General features: G+C 41.0%; 2 protein-coding genes across 5 annotated transcripts in view; one reads left to right on the top strand and one right to left on the bottom strand.

The window, feature by feature from the left end:
- The first annotated feature begins 1,650 nt into the window (after positions 1-1,650).
- Positions 1,651-24,458, top strand: MASTL (microtubule associated serine/threonine kinase like). Of its 3 annotated transcripts, none has more exons than XM_083579446.1 (13): positions 1,708-1,926; positions 3,158-3,295; positions 3,741-3,880; positions 4,510-4,598; positions 6,332-6,438; positions 7,027-7,171; positions 8,360-8,532; positions 9,896-11,086; positions 13,908-14,043; positions 14,922-14,936; positions 18,118-18,231; positions 18,317-18,418; positions 24,151-24,458. In XM_083579446.1, the coding sequence occupies exons 1-13, from the start codon at positions 1,723-1,725 to the stop codon at positions 24,159-24,161; spliced, it is 2,565 nt and encodes an 854-aa protein (XP_083435572.1). In that variant the 5' UTR covers positions 1,708-1,722; the 3' UTR covers positions 24,162-24,458. The 3 variants fall into 3 exon arrangements, with proteins under 3 accessions (XP_083435571.1, XP_083435572.1, XP_083435570.1); XM_083579444.1 differs by lacking the exon at positions 24,151-24,458 and adding an exon at positions 19,204-22,796 and having other exon boundaries at positions 1,710-1,926; XM_083579445.1 differs by lacking the exons at positions 14,922-14,936; positions 24,151-24,458 and adding an exon at positions 19,204-22,796 and having other exon boundaries at positions 1,651-1,926.
- ACBD5 (acyl-CoA binding domain containing 5) overlaps positions 21,012-25,135 on the bottom strand; it is a 30,475-nt gene continuing 26,351 nt past the window's right edge. For both annotated transcript variants that reach the window (XM_083579822.1, XM_083579821.1), the window contains exons 11-13: positions 24,985-25,035; positions 24,468-24,577; positions 21,012-23,193 (exon numbers count right to left, since the gene is read on the bottom strand). In XM_083579822.1, coding sequence (XP_083435948.1) covers positions 23,181-23,193; positions 24,468-24,577; positions 24,985-25,035 — 174 coding nt within the window. In that variant the 3' untranslated portion in view covers positions 21,012-23,180. The remainder of the gene's footprint in view (positions 23,194-24,467; positions 24,578-24,984; positions 25,036-25,135) is intronic.

The following is a 25,135-nucleotide window of genomic DNA, read 5'->3' as shown; positions in this document are numbered from 1 at the left end:
TGCTTTTCCTACCGAGAAACCTCACTCAGGCAACCCAGCTGCACGGCCTGCATTATTATCATCGTTAAAGAGCATAGCAGGAACATAAGAGGGTGGTGTAGTGATTAGGGTGTCAGATTAGGACCTGGGAGTCCAAGGTTCAAAACCCATGGGTCACTTACCCTCAGCCTAACCTACCTCACAGGGTTGTTGTGAGGATAAAATGGGGAGGCACGGTGGGTTATAAACGAATGAATAAATAAATATGAAGAGCCTGCCGGATCAGGCCAGAGGCCCATCTAGTCCAGGTCCAGCACCCTGTTCTCACCGTGGCCCAGCCCTATGTGGAGGCTGGGGACTGAACCTGGGGCCTGTATACAAGGTATATACAAGGTGTATACAAGCTATATACAAGATCTTAACATTGAGCTATAGCCCTTCTCCCAAAACCACATTTGGCCTTGAACTCAGTAGCAATTTATAAATGCTAACATTTATATAGACAGATTATATACAAAATGACACACACAGCAACAGATTTATTATGGTACAATCTTTCATTGACCCACAGTTCACTGCATCAAATACATAAAGTGTTATCTTCAACTGACAGGTAAAAGCTGGGGTTAAATGACAACGAAATGCAAAATGTGCACTTTTCAACAGCTACATCTACTTTATTCAGTGCATTTTTCTAAAAAAATGTTTAGGGGTACTCTCATTTTGACTCAAGAAAATCACCATTTTATAGTCCAAATCGGAGAAAATAAATGCAGGAAATGGACAAAAGTACAAAGATTCACAAAATGTTTAGCGGTATGCATACCCCTAGAAAAAAAGCACTGGCTTTATTCATTTGAGTTGTCACAAAATCTATTTTTTACATTTTATTGACATTTAACCCTACTCTTTACACTTTGTTAAAACGTATACAATCACGTAAAAGTCTCCAATAACCCCCCTCCCCCACTCCAGGTTCCTTGACCTTTAATAGGTGCATGACATACAGCAATTGAACTGGTGATGCTTCATCCATTCCAATGGTGATATTAGACACCAATATCCATCTAATTTCTGCCTTTCGCACACCCTTAAAGATAAAGGACTCCCCGCCCCACCTCCACCCCATTGTTTTGTTTAACATGCAGCCTGATAAAGAGTTCAGGAAAACTTGAAAGCTTGCATGATATGATTGTGGTTGTTGGTTCTCTCCGGACAGAGAGATGAGGTGATGATTATTTTACTATTTATATGCCCCAGCCACTCCAGCAAAATATAAAAAACACCGTAAAACAGCGAGCATTAAAAACACCCCTTCCTTCATATGTCCTCTAAAAGCCATATACTGTAGTTGTTTATCTGTTTGACATCTGATGAAACGAACACGCCCTGTCTCTTGAATATCAGACCAGCAGCCCCGCCCTGTGGTGTTGAAAAGCGACAATATCCTTCGCTTTTCGAAGTCCAACGGGAGGGCGAGAGCTGCCGATGCTCAGCCGGAAGTGTTTGTCGAAAACCTCTTAATTCGAGTCTACCTCTACGACTTGGCCGGGTGTCCGGCGTGCGGACCGTTTCCACCCCTTTTTTTTCAGTTGACGTCCGGCGTCATACGTACGCACGCTGGGGGGGCGGAGCTTAGCTTTGAATTTGTCGCGGGGCGAAGCTGGGGCTGGGGCCGCGCCGGGTGGGGGGACGGGAGAGGAAGAGAGCGGGCGGAGGAGGAGGAGGAGGAGGGAGGCGAGAATGGGGTCGGTGGAGCCGGCGGCGGCGCCTCCCCAGGACAGCAGCCTGCGTGAGGAGACGGCGCCCGGCTCGTCCCGGGCGAGGCGCGGTGCGGCGCCCCAGCCGCCCTCCATCGAGGACTTCGCCATCGTCAAGCCCATCAGCCGAGGCGCCTTCGGGAAGGTCTACCTGGGCCGCAAAGCGGGGAAGCTGTACGCTGTCAAGGTGAGCGGCCTCCGCGCTGCAGTGTCCACCGGCTTCCTTATGTTATTATTGTTATTACTATTATTATGAGGGCCGGATTTAGGTTTGATGAGGCCCTAAGCTACCGAAGGTAATGTGGCCCTTTCTAGGTCCAGCTGTCCTTTGTCAACAACAAATTGTCGCTGTTTTTTGTGTTGAATATATGCTATACAGTGGTACCTTGGGTTACATACGCTTCAGGTTACAGACTCCGCTAACCCAGAAATAGTACCTCGGGTTAAGAACTTTGCTTCAGGGTGAGAACAGAAATCGTGCTCCGGCAGCACGGCGGCAGCAGGAAGCCGCATTAGCTAAAGTGGTGCTTCAGGTTAAGAACAGTTTCAGGTTAAGAACGGACCTCCAGAACTAATTAAGTACTTAACCCGAGGTACCACTGCATGGTAATTTATGGACCTAATAGGTATCTAAAGCCATTTGCACATAACAAATAGGACCCTACACAACACAAAACATTGTTGCTGTATGTAGGTTTTATTTTATTTGTTTTTTATCTTATATTTTGAAAATGTACATCCAGGTTTTTTCCTTTAAATTCTTTTGGGGCCCTCAAGAGAGTGGGGCCCTAAGCTATAGCTTGTTTAGCTTATACCTAAATCCGGCCCTCCTCCTCCTCCTCCTTCTTCTTCTTCTATATTTTTCATCTGTTTGCCATCTGACTGGTGCCTTCCCGCCTCCTCGAGGGTGGAGACAAGAGACATAGAGACTTTTCTGTGGTGGCTCCTAGCCAAGGAGGCCCCGCCTACAGGTGTCACATGCTGTCAGTTATGCTCCAGGCCTCCTTCCCTTCTCCCCACAACTATTTCCACAAGCTATTAATAACAGCAAATATACACTTTCTTTCACTTTAGCTAGGCACCCATTGGGCTTCAATTGGCTGTTACTGTTTCGGAATGCAATCTTAACTAGGTCCACTCAGAAGGCTTGTTGAATTCAGTAGGGCTTATTCTCAGGTAAGTGAGTTGAGACTAGCCCCTAGGTTTCAGATTTGCTGTATTAGCTTGTATGCCTTTATTTTACCAGTTATCAGTAATAGCATTTTCAGTTATTTCTTATTACTTGGTTTGATATGCTGGAAACGTAAGTATCTGTTGAAAGCGTGACATATTGGATAGATGAAAACATTTTAAAAAGCAAACAAACAATGAATTCCTCCCTCCTCTGTTTATCAACCCGTTCATGTATTGCTTTACAGGTAGTAAAAAAAGCTGACCTGATCAATAAGAATATGGTCCATCAGGTGCAGGCAGAGAGAGATGCCCTGGCTCTCAGTAAAAGTCCTTTCATTGTGCACTTATACTACTCACTTCAGTCTGCCAACAATGTCTACTTGGTGAGTAAACTACTTACAGTGCCTTAAGATAGCTTCCAAAATATGCTCCCCAACCAGTTTTAGAGAAATCTTTCTTCTTTGAAAGGTAGCATTTAAAAACATTTCAAATTTGTTTTTTGTTTTCTGTTCTCTTCTTGACCAACTTTGACCTTTTCTCAAGATAGTCAACTTGGAAAAGAAACAAGCTGTAGAGACCCCAAGTATATCTCTGTATTAAGGCACCATTGATTTGGCCCTTTTAAAAATCCCCATAATTTAATTTCCTTTTCTGCCTATATCATGACTTCTGACATGGCCTCTCTAGAAACTGGCATGCATTCTAGAAAACAGTAATATAAGGAACTCAGGAACTTCACCCACACTCCAAGCATAGAATTATAATAGATGTTATCTCTGATCTAAGAGCACAATGAATGTCTTTTATAGTAACATTTTTCACTGGCAGGTAATGGAGTATCTCATTGGTGGAGATGTTAAATCTCTTCTTCACATATACGGCTATTTTGATGAAGAAATGGCAGTGAAGTATATTTCTGAAGTAGCACTGGCTCTTGATTACCTTCACAGGCATGGGATAATCCACAGGTAAAATTGGTTTTTGATGCCTTTCTTGCTGCATTTCATTCACTTTTAGTTGAGACCAGGGAGACTGCGGGTGTTTAAACAAGGCAGAATTGAATTCCCCTCTTATGTTACTTTTAATGTCAGTCTAGCTGTTGCCTTTGCAGTTCAACACAGTTCCTCAAGGAATCAAATCTGTCACTTAGTTTGTTCTCCTAATGGTATTTTGTTTTCCAGTAAGTGATATTAACATAAATGCAAAACCTCATCAAAGGAAGAAAAAATCCTATGCACCTGTTGAGGTGTCTTGCTGGAGTTTACACTACCACCTCCTTATTGTTTTTATTTTTTTGTTATTTATTGCATTTATATCATACTTAGTGGCAAAAAATAACCCTACTAACATAGGACAAATATTCCCTCCTCTTTTGAAGCACAGGGATTTGTGTCCTTTACATGCAAACTTATTAGACTTATTTCTTATGAAAGCTACTTGGTGCATAGACCTGCTGACCCTGACCTAGCATGGATGAATGTTCCTTTGATAGCTTTTTGTGGGAAGTGGGGAGTGACCTCTGAAAACAGTGCCCCATGTTACAATAAGCCACCTGCATCTGTGCTGCAATGTTATTTCATTTTCTTTATACCTGCAGAGACCTGAAGCCAGACAATATGCTGATATCTAATGAGGGTCACATTAAGTTGACAGACTTTGGTCTCTCCAGAGTTACTCTGAATAGAGGTGAGACATGTATACACCGTAGCCCATCTCATGCGTACACATGTGTATATGTGTGTGTATCTAAGAGATGATTGGAATTCTCCCAGATATATATTGATGCTTATCATTAGTTTAGATGTACCAAGATTCATTGTTAACAAGTCTGCCTCATCACCTGTAGGTGACCAGACAGGGACATTTTTTTTTAAGTTGGAGAAGTTCATTTTTCCCCTCCAGTTTGCTTGTGACAACTGCTTCAATCCTATAAACCGGCCTTTCCCAAACCTGAGGCCCTCCATATGTTTTGGACTGCAGATTCCATCATCATTGACCATTGGTCATGCTGGTTGGGACTGATGGGAATGGTCATCCAAAATGCCAGGATGAGGAAAGCTGCTATAAACACTCACTAGCAAGTAGGATTCCTTGAATAGCAGGACTTGCTTCCTCGTAAACAAGCATATGATTGTGCCGTAAGTTAAATGCTGGCATATGTGAAAGTCAAATAGTTTTTCAGGCTGGTGACTCTTACGGAAATATTTGCAAGGTGTAATGTAAGCATTTTTGTGCTTTTTCAGTTTAAGTTTTCCCCCCTGTAAAACTTCTTCAGTCTGATTCACATATATTTTTCATCTTCAGTAGCAATCCTGACCTTCCTTAGGTATATGCTTCTGTGTAGATCAAAAGAAGCAATTTCTTCAAGTTATTTTCCAAGAGCCACAGTGTGGGAACTGCTGCCAGCTATATGCAAAACAAGCCTCTTTAACATGCCTATATTTTTTTCTTATTTAACTGAACATTTGGAGAAGCTTGGAACTCTCCACATTGCCAAAAAACCAACATTGGGAGGAGCTGCTTTTCGTTTTACTATGCTCAAGCTTATGGAATTTAATAAAGTAATATTTTGGCTTGCAGTGACCTCTACTGGTAAGTGCAAGTATAAACAGCTAAACAATGTACTAAGATTTATACAATTTTATCAGATAATCCCCAGTGCATCTTACACAGATTATAACAATTCAGTACAGCACAATTAATTCCCTCAGGTGATGGGACATCCAAGGGAGATGTTGGGGATGGAGGAAAGACTTGGATGTAGCGCTGGTTCAAATATAACACTAAGTCAGACCATGGCTTAGAACAAATGCACAAGTCTGAGGGTTCCTAGAGAGGAAATTGTGACCACTGTGCTCCTCCCCAGGACCTCTTGCTGCTGTACTAACATAAGCTTAAGCCATGGTTTGGCTCAGTGTGCTATCTGAATCTGGGCTTGTGGTTTGTCTCCCCCAGCAGACAGTGCAGGATTAAGCCCTGTCGTCCCTGCATCAGGGGATGGGTGGGAAAATTGCCTCAAAGCCCAGATCAGACCCCCCTGGTGGCCAGAATTGCCCCACCTCTGCTGTAAACCTAAGCCTCTGTTACAGCTTATGGTTTACCTGGAGCGAGACAAACCATGAGCTAAATGATGGCTTGACTCAAGATGACTGAGGGAAGAGTGTTGTAGCTACAGCATTTTCTCTCCAGGAACCACATATTCACACTAAACCATTGTTTGGCTTAGTGTTATCTACAAGCTAGCTCATGATGTTAAATCATTTCCTCAACTTTCTGGTGCTCCTGTCACCATTTCTACTGTTCATATGCGGCCTATAGCCAAGTCTAAAGTTAGAGCTAATTGCGTTTCACTGCAGTCTAAAAACACTTTTTAAAACCCAATTATAAAGTAGGTCCTAATACTCTTACTCTTTCTTCAGAACTAAATATGATGGATATTCTCACTACACCATCCATGTCTAAGCCTATGCAAGACTATTCACGCACTCCTGGACAAGTGTTGTCCCTCATCAGTTCCTTGGGTTTTGTAAGTACACAAAATAATTTCCTGTTTCCCAGATGATTAGAACATAGGCAGCTGGCTTATACTTTTGGTCCATAAAGCTCAGTATTGTCTGCACTGACTGGCAGTTTTAGACAGAATGATAGGGATTGATCCTGGGACTTCCTACATGGAAAGCATGTTTCTCAACCCGTGAGCGCAACTCTTTTCCTGGTTCTAATAAATTTCCTGAGAAAGTTCTCAATCTTTTGGAGTATTAGACAGTCCCTGAATTTCAGCTGACGTTTCCTTCTCCCTGTAAAGCAGGGATGGGGAGTCTATGGTCCTCCATACGTTGTGGACCCCAACTCCCATCAAGCTCAGCTAACATGGCCAATAGCCAGGGATGATGAGAGTTCTTGTCCAGCAACATCTGGAGGGCTACAACTTCTTCGTCCCTGGCATAAAGAATGTTAAAAGAACCTTTCGTTGCAAAGATCCAGTTACATCAAGTGATGTGTGTGTAGGATATGAAATAATAAAATGTTATGGACTGTAATAATAATATGTTATGGACTGTCTTGTATCTGGTTATTTGTGTATCTGTTGAACAAGCTTCTCCCATTTTGACAGTATACCCCAGTGGCAGGGACAGTGCATGCACCTAGTCCAAGCCCTCTTTGTGGAAATACACCTCAGCTTTCTCAACGATTTGTTTCGCCGCTATCTGTGAACCACAAAGACTACAGCTCTGTGTCAAACAAGCTACTGAAAGCATGTAAGTATAAAAGAGTCTTCATATGTCTAAATACTTTCTTGTGAATGCCCTTGCCATCAGAGATGTGGCAGGTGGTGATTGGGGGAAGGGCCTTCTTGGCGGTGGTGACCCATTTTTGGAACAAAAGGCCACTCCCAGGAATTGATCAGTGTCTATTGTGGTCTCCTCCCAGCTCCAGGTTCTTTTAACTTTTAATTTATTCATTATCATTTATGCTCCTTTTTGTGCAGCTTTGAGATTTGTGTGTGGTGGTGCTTTGTAGGTGTTTATTATTAGTACAGGCAACTCCCAATTTATGTAGGGGTTATGTGCATTTAAGTGAAATTGCGTATACCTGTATTTGAAACACCATTGAGAAAGCCTGCAAACACCCCATTCTGCCTCTACCCTGCCCCATTCTGCCCCTTTTTGTGACACTTCCGGCTTCAGTGTAGTGTGCATGCATGTGGTTATGCGTATATTGGACATGCCTAAAATGGTCACTGCCTGTGTACTGTATTTCTGTATTGTAAGCTGCCCAGAAAGGTTTCTGGTGGCTGAACCCAAAGAAATTCAGATGTACAGAACTAGGGTTCACATTGTTTTATTCGAATAGTCTTCAAACTTTTGAGATTTGGGGCCTGTCTTAGCCTCAGCCTTCAACAGAGAAACCAAATTGCTGTGATGTGAATGCAGTTTTATTCTCCAGGATAGATGGGTGGGCATTCTAGCTGCCTTGACTGCCTTGTTTTCTTTTCTCTTTCATATTATTTATTGAGATGGTTTCTTTCCTCCAGATAAGTGGCTAATCTTGGTGCCAGTGTAATGTAGCGACCAAGTGTAGCAACCACATTCAAACCCTCCCCACCGGGCAGAACTCCATATTGCACACGAATCCCATTTCCCCCTTTTTGTCTTTTGACTGCATTTATATTACTGCTTTTTATAGCTTGGGTATAATAATTGAAATAAGACCTTGCTTCATTGCCACTTGCATAATGTACTTCTATTGTATTATTCATATTGAATGTCACAGTAAGAATAATTATCAAGAATTCTTCTGGAATTGTGAGGGGGAGGCTGTAAGGCAGGGCAAGCTGATAGTTACATACTTTTTCTAGTCTTCCCTCACTGTTGAGCAGATTTGCCGTGAAACTGGCTAGAGTGCTTTTTGTGTCTTCATAAAAACATGAATTGCTATTTCTGAAGGTTTAGATTCTTCGGCTGTAACACCAGGAATGCCTGTGAGGAGTCTGACCCCAACTCTGCATCAGTGCAGGAAAAGGTTTGGGACCTCCAGCGCCAGTAGCCATTCCCGCACCCAATTATCCAGCATGGAGTCAGAGTGCTGCAGCAGCCCCAGGTGGGAAAAAGATGTGCAGGTCAGGACAACTTCTTTTCTTTCTGATGGTTTCTTTTTTCCTTCCTCTAACTTTCCTCTAAATAAATCATTCAGAATCTACCCTGTGAGGAGGGCATTGTACCACATTCCAAAGCCTAAAAAAGTTAACCTCCCAGAAGGGCAGTCCTTAAACCTTCTATCTTCTTGGGCTTTTCAGTACAGGTACAAGCAGATTCCAAGGTAGGCATATAGTAATCCTAGGGCTCACATAACCTTCTCCTGTTCTTCTTTCAAACATGCTGCTGTGCAAAGAAACACAAGCCCCGAACTAGGTCCAGCGCCGAGGGCCTTCTGGCGGTTCCCTCGCTGCAAGAAGCCAAGTTACAGGGAACCAGGCAGAGGGCCTTCTCGGTAGTGGCACCCGCCCTGTGGAACGCCCTCCCACCAGATGTCAAAGAGAAAAATAACTACCAAACTTTTAGAAGACATCTAAAGGCAGCCCTGTTTAGGGATGCTTTTAATGTTTAATAGGTTATTGTATTTTAGTGTTTTGTTGGAAGCCGCCCAGAGTGGCTGGGGAAACCCAGCCAGATGGGCGGGGTATAAATAATAAATTATTATTATTATTATTATTATTATTATTATTATTATTATTATTAGGTCTCTTGGAGCAACAAATCAAGTTCTGCTTTCACATAGGGTCTAAATAGAAAGATTATGGTGCTCCTGTAAGAATGAAGAAACCTTAGATCTGCCCTTGATTTTACGATGCATAGGAGATTTGGAGTAAGGGGAAAAGGAGTATCACCAGAACAGGCACCTAGGACTTCTTTACTGTACGATTATACAGCTCTTTTTTTAAGTGTAATGTATGTGCAGCAGAGTGTATTGTTCGTAAAGTGTTTTATTCCACCTGTTAAGTGTTCAGTATGGTGGATATGATATTGGCTGGGAAAATGCAAACTAGAAACCACCATGATTAAGGACTGCCCCTTTCTATACAAATCTTCTTGGGCACTCAGGTCTGTATTGAGGGCCCAGTTCTATTCTCTCTCCTGCCCCCTTCCACCCCAGAAGCTATCTGAAGTATCTGAAGTATGATGTATCACAAAGCAAAGCCTTTTCAGTCTTGGTGCCTAGATTTTCAAGCAAGCAGCCAAGACCAAACCCTTTCTGCAAGCACTTGAATTGGAGGGCAACAGTTTTGTGTTGCTGTTGTATTCCTTTTAATTGTGTATGGTTTTTGTTTTAATCTACTGCAAATTTAATATACAGTATGTTGTTAAGCTGCCCTGGGACAGGGGGTCTCGACTAAAAGGAGGATTGGGAATAGTATAATAAGTTTGTATAATTTATTAATTTGTTTAAGCATTTTCATACATTTGGAAGTACTTGATTTTCAGGAAGCAGAAGATATACTCTCATCTGCCCCAGGCAAAGAGAATGTACCAGAGAAGGCCAAGGATACAAATTTTCTGCTTGTCAATGATGCTAAAGGCTTAAAGCAGAAAACACTGGAGTCTGTCATCTCCCCTATTAGTAGCAATGACTCTGGGAACAGGCGCAAAGGACGGATTGGACATTTTGACTCATGTGATATTTCTATAAGGACTAGCGCTATTAAAGACCTCGGCCGAAAATGTCTTTCAGAATATAAAGAATGGGAAGAAAAGGGCTGTACAGAACAACCTGCTCTGACCAAAAAGGTTGCAAAATCTAGTTACCACTTGTCCCTTTTGGGAGATAAGGAGACAATGTTGGAGATGCGAGGTGTCAAAAGATCTTTTGAATCAATTGACACCAGCCCTTCACAAGAACGGATCCTTGCCAAAAAATGCAATTCAGAATACAAACGGGGCTGTAAAATTCCAGAGAAACAAGGCACAGGTTTAACAACTGAAATCTGTTCTTTAAAACTTGATGGACACCTGCAAGAGACCTGTACAAATGAAGCTCAAGCAAAAGACTGCTGTTGCACTGAACAAAACAGGGGTTGCAAACCAGCCAATCCTCTAATAGCAAAGAATCTCATGCATGATCTAGATGCAGATTGTGAAAAAAATGAGAAAAAGGAACACATGAATTCCAGTTTCTTATCCATTGATGATGAAAAGCCTTTAGCAAGCATGAGTGTAGACTCGGATCTGTCCCTTCGAGAAGTATCTACTGCAGAGAGTCACTTGGAAAAGCGCCTTTCCGATTTCGATGGAAGCGTTAAAGATCTCACCTTTGAGGAGCTAAAAACAGAGAACATGTCAACAACATCACCTTATTGCTCAGATGCCTTGCCAAGAAGTGAAGAAGTACATGCTGTCCAAGAGAGCAAACCATTGTATCATGAGCAGAAAGGTGTCACTGAAATGCACACTGATATTAACTGCTCTTCATCTGCAGAGATGAAGGCACTGAAACTCTTAAAGAAAAATGTGGTTGCTTTTCGGAGTTACAACAGTCAGATCAGTGTGTCTAATACATCTGAGCCTTCGAGAATTAGCTGGATGACTGTAGAAGGAATGGATATCTCTGCTTGCAGTGGCTCTTATCCCATGACTGTTACACCTGCACAAAAGGGAGCACCTTACAACGTATTTCAGGTAGGTACGAAACAGGCTTATTGAACATTGTGCAGTATCAAAGGGCCACTTGATACAAGTCAAATGCCCTTATTGAAGGGACAGAGTTAGAGCTGCCTTTTCAGTTACCATATTTTTCGCTCTATAAGATGCACTTTTTTCCTCCAAAAAAGTAAGGGGAAATGTGTGTGCGTCTTATGGAGCGAATGCAGGCTGCACAGCTATCGCTGAAGCCAGCAGAGCAAGAGGGAGAGCTGCACGGCACCTCTTGTTGTGATGCCTTCAGAGCGATGCACGATGAGGGACGGAAGGGAGCCCTTACAGAGCCCCTTCCGCCCCTCATCCTGCTTCGCTGGGAAGCCAGCAGACCAAGAGGCGCTGCGCAGCTCTCCCTCTTGCTCTGCTGGGTTGAGCAAAGCAGCGCAGCGCCTCTTCAGCGAAGCGGGAGGTGGAAAGGAAAGGGCTCCCTTCCTTTCCTCCTCTGCCTCCTCCAGTCCCCCCAGCAGGGACAACGCTGCTAGGCGGCCAGCAGATCCAGCTTCCCCAAAGGGGTGGATGGACTGTAGGCTCCTTAGCCTGATCCTCCCCCCTCCTTCCTCTTCCAACAACATTTGATTCATAATGGTGTATTTGAACATAATACTTGGTTGTAAGGCAAATAACCAAAGTGATTTAGAAGAAATTAACTCCCCCCCCCAATACTTTGCAATATGAAAATATTGAGAAAAATGGATACATCACTGGTGATATTTCTTGGCAGAAGGAACAGGCTCTAGCCGTTCCACATCTAACTCATTCCTACACAGATTTAGAAGATGTGAGTACCTTGTATGTACTTTGGTGAAAATGTGTATGACCACACCATGGGGAATTTACTGCCAGTCAATGGGCGCCACTTATGTGTTGAAATAGGTTTTGTGTATTACAGTATAATTTCCTGTGCAGGGAAGTCATTGTGTGTGAAATGGTTGTAGGCCTTGAGGGAGTTTCTGAAGGAGGCAGTTAACTTGAAGATGATGGGTACACATTTCTTCTTTTCATTTGGTGAAAGTTTAGTTGAATGTAGATCCCATTTACACAAATGACAAATCAGTGGGAGCAACTAAGCAAAGTCCTCTTCATACGTATGAACGCATGATGAGGCTTTCCAATCTTAAATGGGCTAACTCAGCTTTATACAGTGGTACCTCGGGTTACAGATGCTTCAGGTTACAGACTCCGCTAACCCAGAAATAGTACCTCGGGTTAAGAACTTTGCTTCAGGATGAGAACAGAAATTGTGCAGTGGCGGCGGGAGGCCCCATTAGCTAAAGTGGTACCTCAGGTTAAGAACAATTTCAGGTTAAGAATGGACCTCCAGAACGAATTAAGTTCTTAACCCGAGGTACCACTGTATGCTAATGCACACAATGCCCAAACCCCCAGCCCTTTATGATGTACACGTATAGTGATCTTTCCATGGGAACATGAACCGTTGTCAATCAGAATTTATGTTTCAATATGGGGAGCCCAATGCATGTGCATCTATGCAGAGCTCCTTTTGGACTGATGTCAGTTGTGCATTGGCTGGGGTAGTGGTACATGTCAACCATGCATATTAGTATCTAGAGGGTGGAGTTAGTCCATTTATGCACGATCCCTTTCACATGCTTATACTGTTGTGAGTCCTGGAAGACCTGGTCACTGCCTTGTAGGCCTTTTCCGCCTGGTCTGGGAGGGCAGGGCCCTGACTTAACTCCAACTACAAAAGCTGAGGCTGCTGAACAGACTCTTGGGCTGGCGTGTTATTTGGGGATTTTTGTTGCTGGAGGTTTCTGTATCTTGATTTTAGATCTTGTGGTTTATGTGGAAATTATTCAGTTTAGTTGTGTGTTTTTGATGTTTTATTTATTGTTTATGACCACTTTTGTTATGTTGCAGTTACTTATTTCTTATATGTTGCAAGCCACCTTGAGCATAGTTTGAACTGTGGAAAGGTGGCATCCAAATACCATTACAAATCTGTTTTGTTGACAGATTTTGCTCTCTGTGGCTGTTGTGCATTTTCTTCAGTGCTGTTTTAGGAAGAGCATCTTGGTCAAATGGTGCAGTTTAGTCTTAGTGATGTTCATGCCTTAAAAATGAACACGTTTTACTTTCTGGATACATAAACAGTGCCTCCTATGTTTTTATGGATTAACTATAATTACTGCTAAAAGCTGCATATAAAACTGATCATAGAGGGCATTGTTGAAAAATACATCCCTGGAAGTCATTGGGTTAAGACTAATCAATAAGAGTTGCTGGTGGCCTCTTTGAAGAAGGGTGAGAAGTTCCCAAGAGTAGATCTTATGGGAGAGATGCAGTTCCCAGGCACATCTTTCAGTCTTCATGAGTGCATCTCTTCTATAGATTTGACACATCCATAGCTTCATTGGCCTTGAGTGGTTGGTCTAGCTTCATAATGGATTCTAGAAATAAAGATTCAGAACCTCTCGTTCCTTTCACACTCACTGTTCATGTGTAGCAAGAAGCCTTGATAAGACAAATGTCATTTATTATTTAAAACCATTTAAAACGGTCATATTCAGTGAAGGCATTTCTTAATGGAATGTGAGAAAGACTTGGCACAAAAGGAGGCAATTGGAAAACCTTTTTGCTCGAGAAGTCCTCATTAGGATGAGGTAGTATTGAACACTTTGGATTCACATGAGTATTGAGAGGCTTAGATTCAGAGGGTCCATCATTGCTGGATGCTTTTTCGGCTCCACAGTTCAAGTAATTGAGCCTACAGCCAGTGTGAAAGTAGAAACTTATAGCTTGTTTGATACCTGTGTTTGATATATCTATTCTTGGACATCAGACCCCTCAAGGAAACAGTGGTACACCATACAGGACCCCCAAGAGTGTCCGAAGAGGAGCTACTCCAGTAGAGAGAGAACGCATTTTAGGAACCCCTGACTACTTGGCACCCGAGCTCCTCTTAGCAAAGGCTCATGGTAAGCAAACTGCAGTATAATTTAATGTATCTGTTACACACATTTTCTCATTTTTGTAGTGAGATCTGGCTCACTGCAGTTGAGAGCACTTTGTTGTTAGACATTACTGGAATCTGTGTTTAACCTTAGAAGTTCCTAAGGGTTAAGGGTGTTTTCTTTTCCTTATTTAGTCTTTCATTGCACTATTATCCTAAAAGTTTCCTAAATTCAATTTTCTTTGCACATGTGGGAAGGAAAGTGAAAGTTTTTGCTTTCAGTGTTTCATTAAATCACAATTATGGATGGTCTAAATTCCATTGCAGATGATTTTGAACTATGATTTATTCCCACATTGGGGTGGAACAAAACAGGATCAAACGATGGGTTAATAGTTTGGTTTGTTCTCCTGGCTAGGTTTTTCTGGATTTGCACCAGTTCAGAATGACAGGAATAAAAATGGTATGACCCAATGCGAGAGAAGCAAGTGCATAAGAAAATATGGTTATCCTTAACTAGCTGCTTTTTGTACTGTATGTGCACTGTTAGCTTAAGCAGGTGCATTCATACATACAACCCTTGAGTTGCACCCTGGAGCAATATAGTTTGCAAGTATTGCCATTTGATCCTGCAAAATTTATAAACCGTCCTCTAGTCTCTGCTAGTATGTGATAAATAGACAATGTAGCAAAATATTCATTGTGTGTTTATATATTAAGTTAACCATTTTAAGGAAGCAAAGCTAGGATACTTGTCTTTATAAAAATACCATGTGTTGGTGAATTTGTAAAAAAGTTACTCGTTAGAAAAATGTAAAAACTGAGTGCAATGTAATGAAGTTTTTTATATATATTTATCAAAATGTTTCCCTGGTGTTTTTTGTTTGTTTTTTTTACACACAGGAGTTCAGGTCACTGGTAAGTTTGATTATAGCACTTAACAGAACAGTCAAAGCATAATTTGATCACACTGTTTAAGATGAAAGAAAGTGAGAGATCCGCATGACTTGGCATATAGCTGTATCAGCTTCTGCTGCTGCATCTTTTCCCTGTTCCGTCAGGGAAAGGGGCGGGGCAGAAATAAATATACAGCAGCAGCAACAAGAAGCAATAAAAACACCGTGGCATCTTAATATCCAGCACATTTAATATGGCATAAGACCCATTCCATGGAAGATCTTGAATTCCATTGTTCTTTCCTGACCATACTGGCAATAAATAAAACATTTCCTTGTCCTTCTTTTCTTGCTTACAAATGCCGTGTTGTAATCCTAGTAGAGTGCTCCATTCTTTTGTTTTCTGAACCTGCTGCATAGAGATGATGGTGGTGATATTTTAAAGAACAAATCTAATGTGGAGGGTGGAAACATACTAATTCCTTTTACCACTCTTAATTGCAGTTAGGAGGTCTGTCCTGCAAATGTTAACATGCAGTAGCAATAGCACATAACTAATCATCTGGAAAAATCTGTGGAATTAATGTTGGCTGCTCATGGGAGGAAACCAACATACCCAAGTTACAATCCTTCTTTTGAGCATAGTTTCCCTATAATAGGACAATCTGGTTTCAGCAAAACACATACTAGAGCTGAGGTGGGCAAACTGGGTCCTCTGCTGTCTGCAGCTCCTTGTCTAGTCATGGATACCAAGAGGGATCCATCTACACTGGCATTTAAGATTGGGATAAAGAAGTTGGTGTAATCTGCACAGATCCATCGGGGGAGAAGGACAGCTTGAGGATATATAGAAGCAGAGTCTAAGGATAGAAAGGACAGGAAGAAAAGTAATAATGCTGGGAGTTATGGCCACAGTGTCATTTATAAATGGAGAAGTGTGGGAATTGTGTGCCATTAGACTTTTAACCATATAAGGTTGTCTTGTAGTGAAAATCAGGAAACTTGTCTTGAAAAATGTGGCCATTTTATCAAATATGAAATACAGTTTTCTCAACACTTCCTATAGGATGTGATCTTATTAGACTTTGACAGCTTTATGCATATTCCTACTCCCCCCCCCAAAAAATCCTCTCACATTATTAAATGCTACTTGCTTCACTGATTGCTGGATATATATTTATTAGAAATCAAGAGCTAAACTGAATTGTAGAAAGAGGCTTTAGGTAACTTGATACACCTAGTTTTTATTTCATATGAAAACTACCATATTGATTAAATGAATGGGCTGGTTTCTCATGTGTATGCTCCTGACTATCTGCCGTTGAGTATTCAAATACAGATAGAATGTATGAACCAAACAATTTGTTACCAGCTGGCAGAAACTTATGCAATTACCGAAGTTGCTGAGGTCTGATGACTAGGGTCATTCAGTTCACCTGTTGTATTCGTGCACACAAGCACATACTCTTGGGTGGTTTCACCGCTGTGTACTGAGAACCCATTGGACAGTGGGGGTGGGTGAAACAGCCGGAAAATGTACCAGCATCTGCAGTACAAGCAAGTTTTCACAGCAAGTACATCCTTCCTTCCTGACATGATGGGCTGTCTGGAGCTTTAGCTGTGCAGCAACTGCAGGGTGCATGTTGCTTTTTAATGGCTTGTGGTGTCTCAACAGCTTTGCCTGCTTGGTCTTTGCCTGCCCTTGATCAGTATTCAGTTTCATTAAGAGCATACCAATAGCCTGTTAAGATCAGGCCAGTGGCCCATCTAGCCCAGTGTCCCGTTCTCACAGGGGCCAACCAGATGCCTGTGGGAAACCAGGAAGCAGAACATGAGCACAAGAACTCTCTCCCCTCAGGTAGTTTCCAGCAACTGGTGGTTGGATGTATTGCTGCCTCCAGCTATGGATGGTAGAGCAAAGCCATCATGTCTAGTAGCCACAGATACCCATCTCTTCCATGAACTTGTCTAATCCTCTTTTAAAGCCATCCAAGGTGGTGGCCATCACTGCCCTCCTGGGGGAGCTGAGTGAAGAAGTATTTTTTATTTGTCCTAATTCTTCCAACATTCTCCTTCAATGGATGACCACGAGTGTTATGAAAAGGGGGTGGGGCTTTTTTCTGTCCACCTTCTCCATGCTAGGCGTAATTTTGTAAACCTTAAAGCTGTCAAAGAGCAAGTAAGTGGAAGTTCGCCATATGCTGTCCTATTAGCACTGCAGAGAGAACTTCCTGTTGAGTCTGAGCTTCTGTGGTGCCTATTTCTACACTAGATATTCACATAAAGGTTTACTGTACTTTTTCGTGGATAACAAGCCCCTGTATAAGACGCCCCCAATTTGGGGGGACTAAAAATTAGGAAAATGGGGAGAGATTGCCCAGAGTTGTTGAGCTTTTTGGGGAGAGGATTGCCCCTCCTAACATATGTCTCCTCGCTGGCAGAAGCAGCCAATTGCCTGCCCAATTGCCGCAGCGACAGCCAATCAACACCACCCCTTGCCGCAGCCACAAATGACATGCTGCTGACAATCTCCGGCTCGTGGTATAAACCAATCCCACGTCCGTCCCCCCCATGCACTATCCATGTATAAGACGTTTCCCCCCCCCCATTTTAAACATAATTTTTAAGTTAAAAAAACCTAGTCTTATACACAGAAAAGTACAGTATTTTTATACTAATGACTTGTTCTCTGCAATCATTAGTCAACTCAGAATTTATTTTGAATATGTGGCCCTAAATCAGTGGTAGCCAAACTTGTCCCTCCAGCTGTTTTGGAACTACAGTTCCCATCATCCCTGACCACTGGTCCTGTTAGCTAGGGATGATGGGAGTTGTAGTCAAAAAACAGCTGGAGAGACAAGTTTGGCCAGCACTGCTCTAAATTATGTGCTTGGTTCCTTTTTAAAACCTAAGAAATGCAGACTTTTGAGTTTTTCTTTGCTTACACAACTGGTCTTTGAAAGTCCCAAGGTGGTTTAGAATGGGAGGTGACTTGCTTTGCTCTGCCTTCCGTCGTTTTAAGGAAACATTAACATATTGGGAATAGCAGAAGGGAAAAGGGAAGGTGATTAGAAAACAATTTCTGCCTTGTATGCTGCTTTCATGAATAACAGGTGTTTGGGTGCTCGGTATCTTTGCAGGCAATACACCTTTACATAATACCTCTCATGGTGGTCAATTTATGTTGACTTTCTTCACTTCAGGTCCTGCAGTAGACTGGTGGGCACTTGGAGTTTGCTTGTATGAGTTTTTAACTGGAATTCCACCATTCAATGATGAAACACCACAACAAGTATTCCAGAATATTCTGAAAAGGGGTAAATTACCTTACTTTCGAGCAAAATTAATTTCAAAGGTTGTTGGTCCAGCATAAGTACAGAGATTTTTTGTGTGTGTTTCTAGATATTCCGTGGCCTGAAGATGAAGAGAAATTGTCAGATGGTGCTCAGAATGCAATAGAAGTTCTTTTAACCATTGAGAGCAGTAAGCGAGCTGGACTCAAGGGTTAGTATATGTTAGTTATCTCTTTAATGTTACCATTATGATTTTTCTTTAGCAATTTAGAAACCTGCAGTTTGAGTACATATGCTATTGGAGGGAAAACTGTCTGCTATAGCCATTTCTAGTCATCATGCATGAAGATGGTCAGCCCAACACTGTAGCTGCCAGGTTACAAAAATCACAACACAAGATGAAAATCCAGTGAAAGGCAAGAACCATTTTATTTATTCTTCCATGGAGCCCATAGCAGTGTATGTGGTTCTCGCCTCTCTTCTACCTTTGTAGCAATTCAAAAGAGTAGGATAGGCTGAGATACAGCCATGGCTTGTTTAGTCAGCTTCATGGCTGAGCAGTGGTTTGAATCCCAGATTCCCTGAGCCAGCCTCACATTCTACCCACTACACCACACTGCCTTATTGCTTCTGTTTTTTCCTGTTAGTGTGAATCTGGTTTATCAAATCCACACATCATGGAGTTGCTGTCTAGAGACTGCTTCATATTGTCTAGAGTATGCAAGTTCTGGGAACAAAGTGCTGGCTTAGGGCTACCTACTGTAGAAAGAGAACTTTGATGAATGCTTTGAAAAAACATTTCAAATCTATAAGGGCAGGAGTACGTTGGCAAACCCTTACTAAGACAGACGTTTAATTTCAGTCTTATACCTCTAAATACAGTCAGACAAATTTAAGAAAAAATACATTGCAGACACCCAGAATCAGACAAAAAAGCTGGAAAGTGCAAGGTGTTCATGCAAAGAAATCTAACCTTTGTTAAAAAATTTATTCCAGAGCTGAAACTTCACCCCCTCTTTCATGGTGTGGACTGGGATAATCTGCATAATCAGACCATGCCCTTCATACCACAGCCAAATGATGAAACGGATACTTCCTATTTTGAAGCTAGGAATAATGCTCAGCATCTAACAGTATCTGGATTCAGCTTGTAGTACGGGAAAATGGAATTATTTTCCAGAGAATGGCACATTTAAGAAGCTTCCTTAACCTAAGTTTTACTCTCTATTTTCTAAGCACCTAAGTTTTTTTAAAACCTGATTTGCTTTTAACTCTGCATATATATTTATATATATTTCTTACAAGCTGTATTGAAACCATTCATTCCAAACAGCTTCTGAACTATATTTTTAGTCTACTTACAGCACCTTATGTAAGTCTTTAAGTATTACGTATTTAATGGTGGTATAACACAGTAACACTGAACAAAATTTCAAACGTTGGGAGGAAGAGCTGCTTTATTGTTGAATATACCTGGGAGGTTAACTGCATAGTGATTATTTTGGTGCCTCCAATTCAGCCACTTTACAGACTGAATTCAAAACTGTTTTCTGACTTTTCAAGCTGTGCCTATGGAGCAGCCTGAAGATGCTCCTATCCCATTGTGTTCCACATACTTTAGGTAATTTGTATACTGCCTGCCCTGATGCTTAAGCTGCCAATGTACTAAATTATCGCTAATGTCATTGTCAAGGTCTGTTTCTCCCACCCACCTTACCTATGAACATTGTTTAGGTCCTCACCAATGCCATCAATCAGCCTATTACCTATCTAGTCAACTGTCATTTTATTTTTGTTGTTGTTACCTATCTTTAATTCAAAATATTATCATGTTCAAAATGAAACTATCATCTGAATTATCTAGCAGTCATTACAGAGGTTATCCCACCTGTATAATGCCAGTTTTCTACCTGTAGGCAATATGAGTAATTCAGCAATTAACACCTTCCTACATACTGCTGCCAGTAAATGCAATTAATAAATGATAAAGGTGTGAAGTTATTCATTGATCTTAACAGCCCAGAATAAATGATTACACAATACTTTCAGCAGGTGTACTGGTATTCTGTAAGATGTATGGAGCAATGCTTTGAAACAACTGAGCTGTCAGTGCAAATGAATAAAATGAGAACTGTGAGCTAGCTTGCTCTCAGAGCCTACCTACTTTGCAATTCCCAGTTAGTTTCCTCCTTCATATAATCAGTGGTGATGGTATCTTCAGGTATATTCAACCTTTTCAGGCCCAGGACCCACTTTTAACCCAGACATGGAAGCCCATCTCTTCATCTTTTACCATATATTTGCATGGTGACAGCGCTCCTGTTGTGACCCACCCTGGGTCAGGCCATGACCCACTAGTGATTCTCAACCCACCAGTTGAACCCCAATGGCTTATTAGAGGAAAGAGTCTCAAAACTTGACAATCTGCTGGAGTACTTACCTGTTCTGAAGACACACTACCTAGTTTACATGCTGCTGTCACCCTCCACCCTTTGGGGAAGACTGAAAGTTTTGTTATTTCCACAACTGCTCTCCTACTTCCCCTTCCTTAAGCTGTGCCCTCACGTTCTGGTGAAAACCAGCTGTGAAACAGCAGGAAGACTGTCCTTTTTAAGAAAGCATATTTTCTGAAGCTGATCCCCTTCATCCTTGATGAGAATAAAGCAACTTGGAACAATTAGGACAAGAGTATTCTTATTGTCATATTCTAACCAGGTCACTGTTTTGAGAACCTTGAAATCTTAAAACTTCAAACAGGCCTATGTTACATTCATTCAATCATTCAGTTATAAAATGTCCTTGGATAATGCACCTGTCATTCTTTATTAAATGTTATTTACAGTAGATTAAGATGAACTAACTTTTAAAACTTCAAAATCATGTTCTAGTAAACAAGGCAGAAATTCTAACTCCTGTAATTACATTATTTATATAGCATATAACAGGTATGAAGGTGCTTTTCTTCAAGACCTTGCCATCAGAGCAGATGCAACACTGCCCATGAGCTTTCTGTAATGCATCACTCGGAAGAGTTACACAGTGCAAAAAATGTCACAGTCCAGAAATTACTTTAAAGTAGGTCAGTTGATTGCAGTAGGTTCATGAAGGAGTAAGCAGCTGTGGAGTTGCTGCTCTTTTCACAGGTCTAGAATACGTTTTTCTATTTTTTCAATACACAAACTGAAAAGCAATCACTTTAGGTTGATTTTTATAACATCATATAACGAAATGTAATGTTAGTTAAATGCTAGCTTTCTCGTTTGCTATAGAAAAGCCCCTTCTAGTTGTAGTCTGAGATGTTACTACTGAAATTATCAGGCTGTTATATTCAAATAGGTATCTAATCAAGTAGAAATCTAATAAAGTGACAATGCTAAAATTGTCTTGAAAGTGTTTAAAGGAAAGAGACTTGCACTTGTAAAGGGCCCGGGTATCAGAAAATGCCGCAGCAATTAGGTATGTAAAAAAAATTAAAACAATAGAAATATTGTCCTAAAGTTTTAAAAAGCAATGGCCCTAAGCTGCAAATGCAACAAAAGTTTGGGTGCCAACTGCTGCTTTAGAGTACTCACATGTGCATGTGTGCACATGCAGACACACACACACACAGTGGTCTAAGCTGACAGTGCTGATTAGCCATGGGAGCAGGAAGGGGCTAACTGGCTTGAGTCGAGGGGCAAAATTACACTGACACCAGCTGAATCTGTGCCAGGACTGTCACTACTACTAACAGCAGATCGGAAGACTGAATGCTTGTCCCAATTTTTTAAAAAAATCCTCCACACAGAAACGTGGTAGGGAAAAGCTCTCTTTTTTTATTTAAAATAATGTGGAATTTCTGGTATGGAGGAACATTCAATCATACAAGCCTCACCTGCTGTATTTGGTAATAGTCATAGGTTTATAACCCTAGTGAGAAAATATATAATAGAGGCCCTTTTACCAGGTCTAGCCTGCACATGTAGCACAGCTTAGTCACCTTTAAGGTATTGGATGTAGGATTTTCCTGCAGCAGCAGCAGCTTCCTATTGCCCTAACACTGGAGCCAATCCATTCACAACAGCCCGTTTCTATACATTTCCTGGGACAGCAGTGTAAGTTTTTAACATGCATTTTGAACACCTTCTAAATTAATATTATGCAACTTCTAAAACTGAACATTAAGGACTATTTACAATAAACTGTACTTGCATTCTTCTTCCATTGATTTCAATAAGACAATGTAAGTTAGGGGGTGCCAGGGCCATTTTACGTACTTTATTCTTTATTCTGACTCTATCGTGCCATATTCAAACTCTGACTGCTGTTCTAACAAATTAAGATGCTTGACTTGTTTTTTAAAGACGCACTGATGGTCCCCATGGAAGTACAATCTACAGCTTCAAACCCTTGATTTGTTTCCTAAAAAACTACCTCATCTATGTAGCAGCAATTTATATAGTAGATCTCCCAGAGCTACAATGTTAATTGCAGTCATACAATCCAGATACTTGGATTATTCCAGACTTTAAAGTTTCCTCAGCTTATTGTATGTTTTGTATGCTATGTGGAAAGTCTTCTGCGGCATTATAAAATAAATTGTGTTAAAAATAACAATTCACAGGCTTTCATTATTGTTTTGTTGTTTTTCATTAATTGAAGGAACTTCTTCATTCCAGCTTTGGGAAGAAGAAACACTCTCAGTAGATGCTGCAGTAATAGCCTTCAACTCTACAGACTGTTCATCCAAAAAGTACATTCCAAAACAATTAATTTAGGGTTCATGTGATTGCTGGATGGGATAGTTGTATTTATTTGTAACCTAAGAGAAAGGGACCATTCATGTATGGTATGCCAGGTAGTGCAAAAGGGAGAAAAAATAGAAGAAAGATGTAGCCATCCCAGCATCTGCAGTTCTTGCAGGTCTCTTAAATTACTTCACCTTCCAGAGTCTCCATGCTAGCAGTCCTTAAGTAAAATCAGGAATTGAATCCTCAGTTCTGTTTTCTGAGAAGGGGAGAAGAAAACACCAACTTGAAATGCAATCCTAAGTGTTTCTTCTTAGCAGTCTGTTGAGTTTGATGGAATTGCATGCAAAATTGCTACCCCAACACTTTCATTTACCCATAAACATTTTACAATATTCTTGTTCTAAGCCTTAAAATACTTAGAATTACACCATCCCTGATTAATACCATTTACTGTTTCACTTTATTCATTTTAATACTAAAATGAATAAGCTGCTTTACACATTTCTGTAACATGACCGTTGTTGGTGAAATGTCCAGAAAATCAGCAGATACAAGGGCTCTTCAACTCCATTATATGTGTGTGTGTGTGTGTGTGTGTGTGTGTGTGTATCTATATATCTATATATCTATATCTATATCTATATCTATATCTATCTATATCTATCTATCTATCTATCTATCTATCTATCTATCTATATATCGGTGGTTCAAATCCCCGTGACGGGGTGAGCTCCCGTTGCTCCTGCTCCTGCCAACCTAGCAGTTCGAAAGCACACAGTGCAAGTAGATAAATAGGTACCGTTCCGGCGGGAAGGTAAATGCCGTTTCTGTGCATTGCTCTGGTTCGCCAGAAGCGGCTTAGTCATGCTGGCCACATGACCTGGAAGCTGTACACCGGCTCCCTCGGCCAGTAAAGCGAGATGAGCGCCACAACCCCAGAGTCGTCCGCAACTGGACCTAACGGTCAGGGGTCCCTTTTATATATAATATATATACAAGGCTTGGCTTGGCAAAAAACTTTAGTGAAAATTTTCCAACAAAAAAATACTTATTGTTAATAGTTCGAATACATTCATGGCAAAACGTATTTCACATTAAGCTTGCACTTCTAAATTCATACCAAACAAGAGAAGTATTCCCCAAATTCAAGTGATATCAGGACAAATCTTCCATTTGTCTGTCCATTACTCTCATACCTAATAATAAGCCTGAGAAAAAAGTTAAGACTTGACCACTGGACAGCACTGACTACTCAACAAACTATGCAAGTGCAACACATGAGGCAGCTTGGCATAAGATTCTGCTGTGACTGGTGTACTATTCCAGCAAAACACTATCTGTGTGAAAAGATATATCTCTAATATAAAATGGAATCTTTATGGTCCTTGTGAAAAAAATCCTTGTGTGCTGATAAGATTATACACAATCAAGAAAGGAAATTGAGAGGGAGAGGCCAAAGATCCAAAGGGCAGCATGGACTCGTGCATTAGCAGAGTAAATTAGCAAATCTAACAGGATTGACAGTCTTACCTCCTTCTCCTTTGAAGATACACATGTACCAGCCACTGGGCGACAAATGGCCAGAAAACAGCAAAGACTAAAGTACCAGGAGAAATCTCGAACGGCCACCAGGAAGGTCTCTAAAATAACACATAAAAAAATAATTTCTCCAGTTATATAAGATGTTGGTAAATGTCTGCATAGACATAGAACTATCTAAGAATTTATATTTGGAACCTGTATGTTCTGCCCCAAATGGGCACTGTGTCACTTGTATATTCCTCCCTAGTCTCTACATTTAGAACTGCTTTAAAATTTCCTCCTGTAGATCTGTCTTGCAAAAAATATTTGAGATTAATCAGGGTAATAACTAAAACAAATGGATCAAATTAACAGGAGACAAAAGGCAACAGCATTTAAAACGCTGCTTTTTGACCTCTTTTTAAGATAATTGTGTTATGAAAAGTTCCATTTTAATCTACATACAGTCAAAGGAAAGCCAACATAAAAATCAAAGCTGCTCTGTTGAAAGTAGGTAAGATCTTACCTTAGCAGGTGAGGGAGTCTGATTATTTGAATGTATGGTTGCAGTTCCTGCCTGCAAATAAAACACAAATTTAACACAGTGACAAATTATGTTTCAAATTTATACTCACAGCTTCACATTATATTCCTACTGTGGTTTCTGAAACATTGCA

This window comes from Podarcis filfolensis (assembly GCF_964270895.1).
Source record: "Podarcis filfolensis genome assembly, chromosome: 12".
In the NCBI taxonomy this organism is placed as follows: domain Eukaryota; kingdom Metazoa; phylum Chordata; class Lepidosauria; order Squamata; family Lacertidae; genus Podarcis; species Podarcis filfolensis.
The sequence above is the reverse complement of the archived record's forward strand: the minus strand, read 5'-3'. Positions and strand labels throughout refer to the sequence as shown.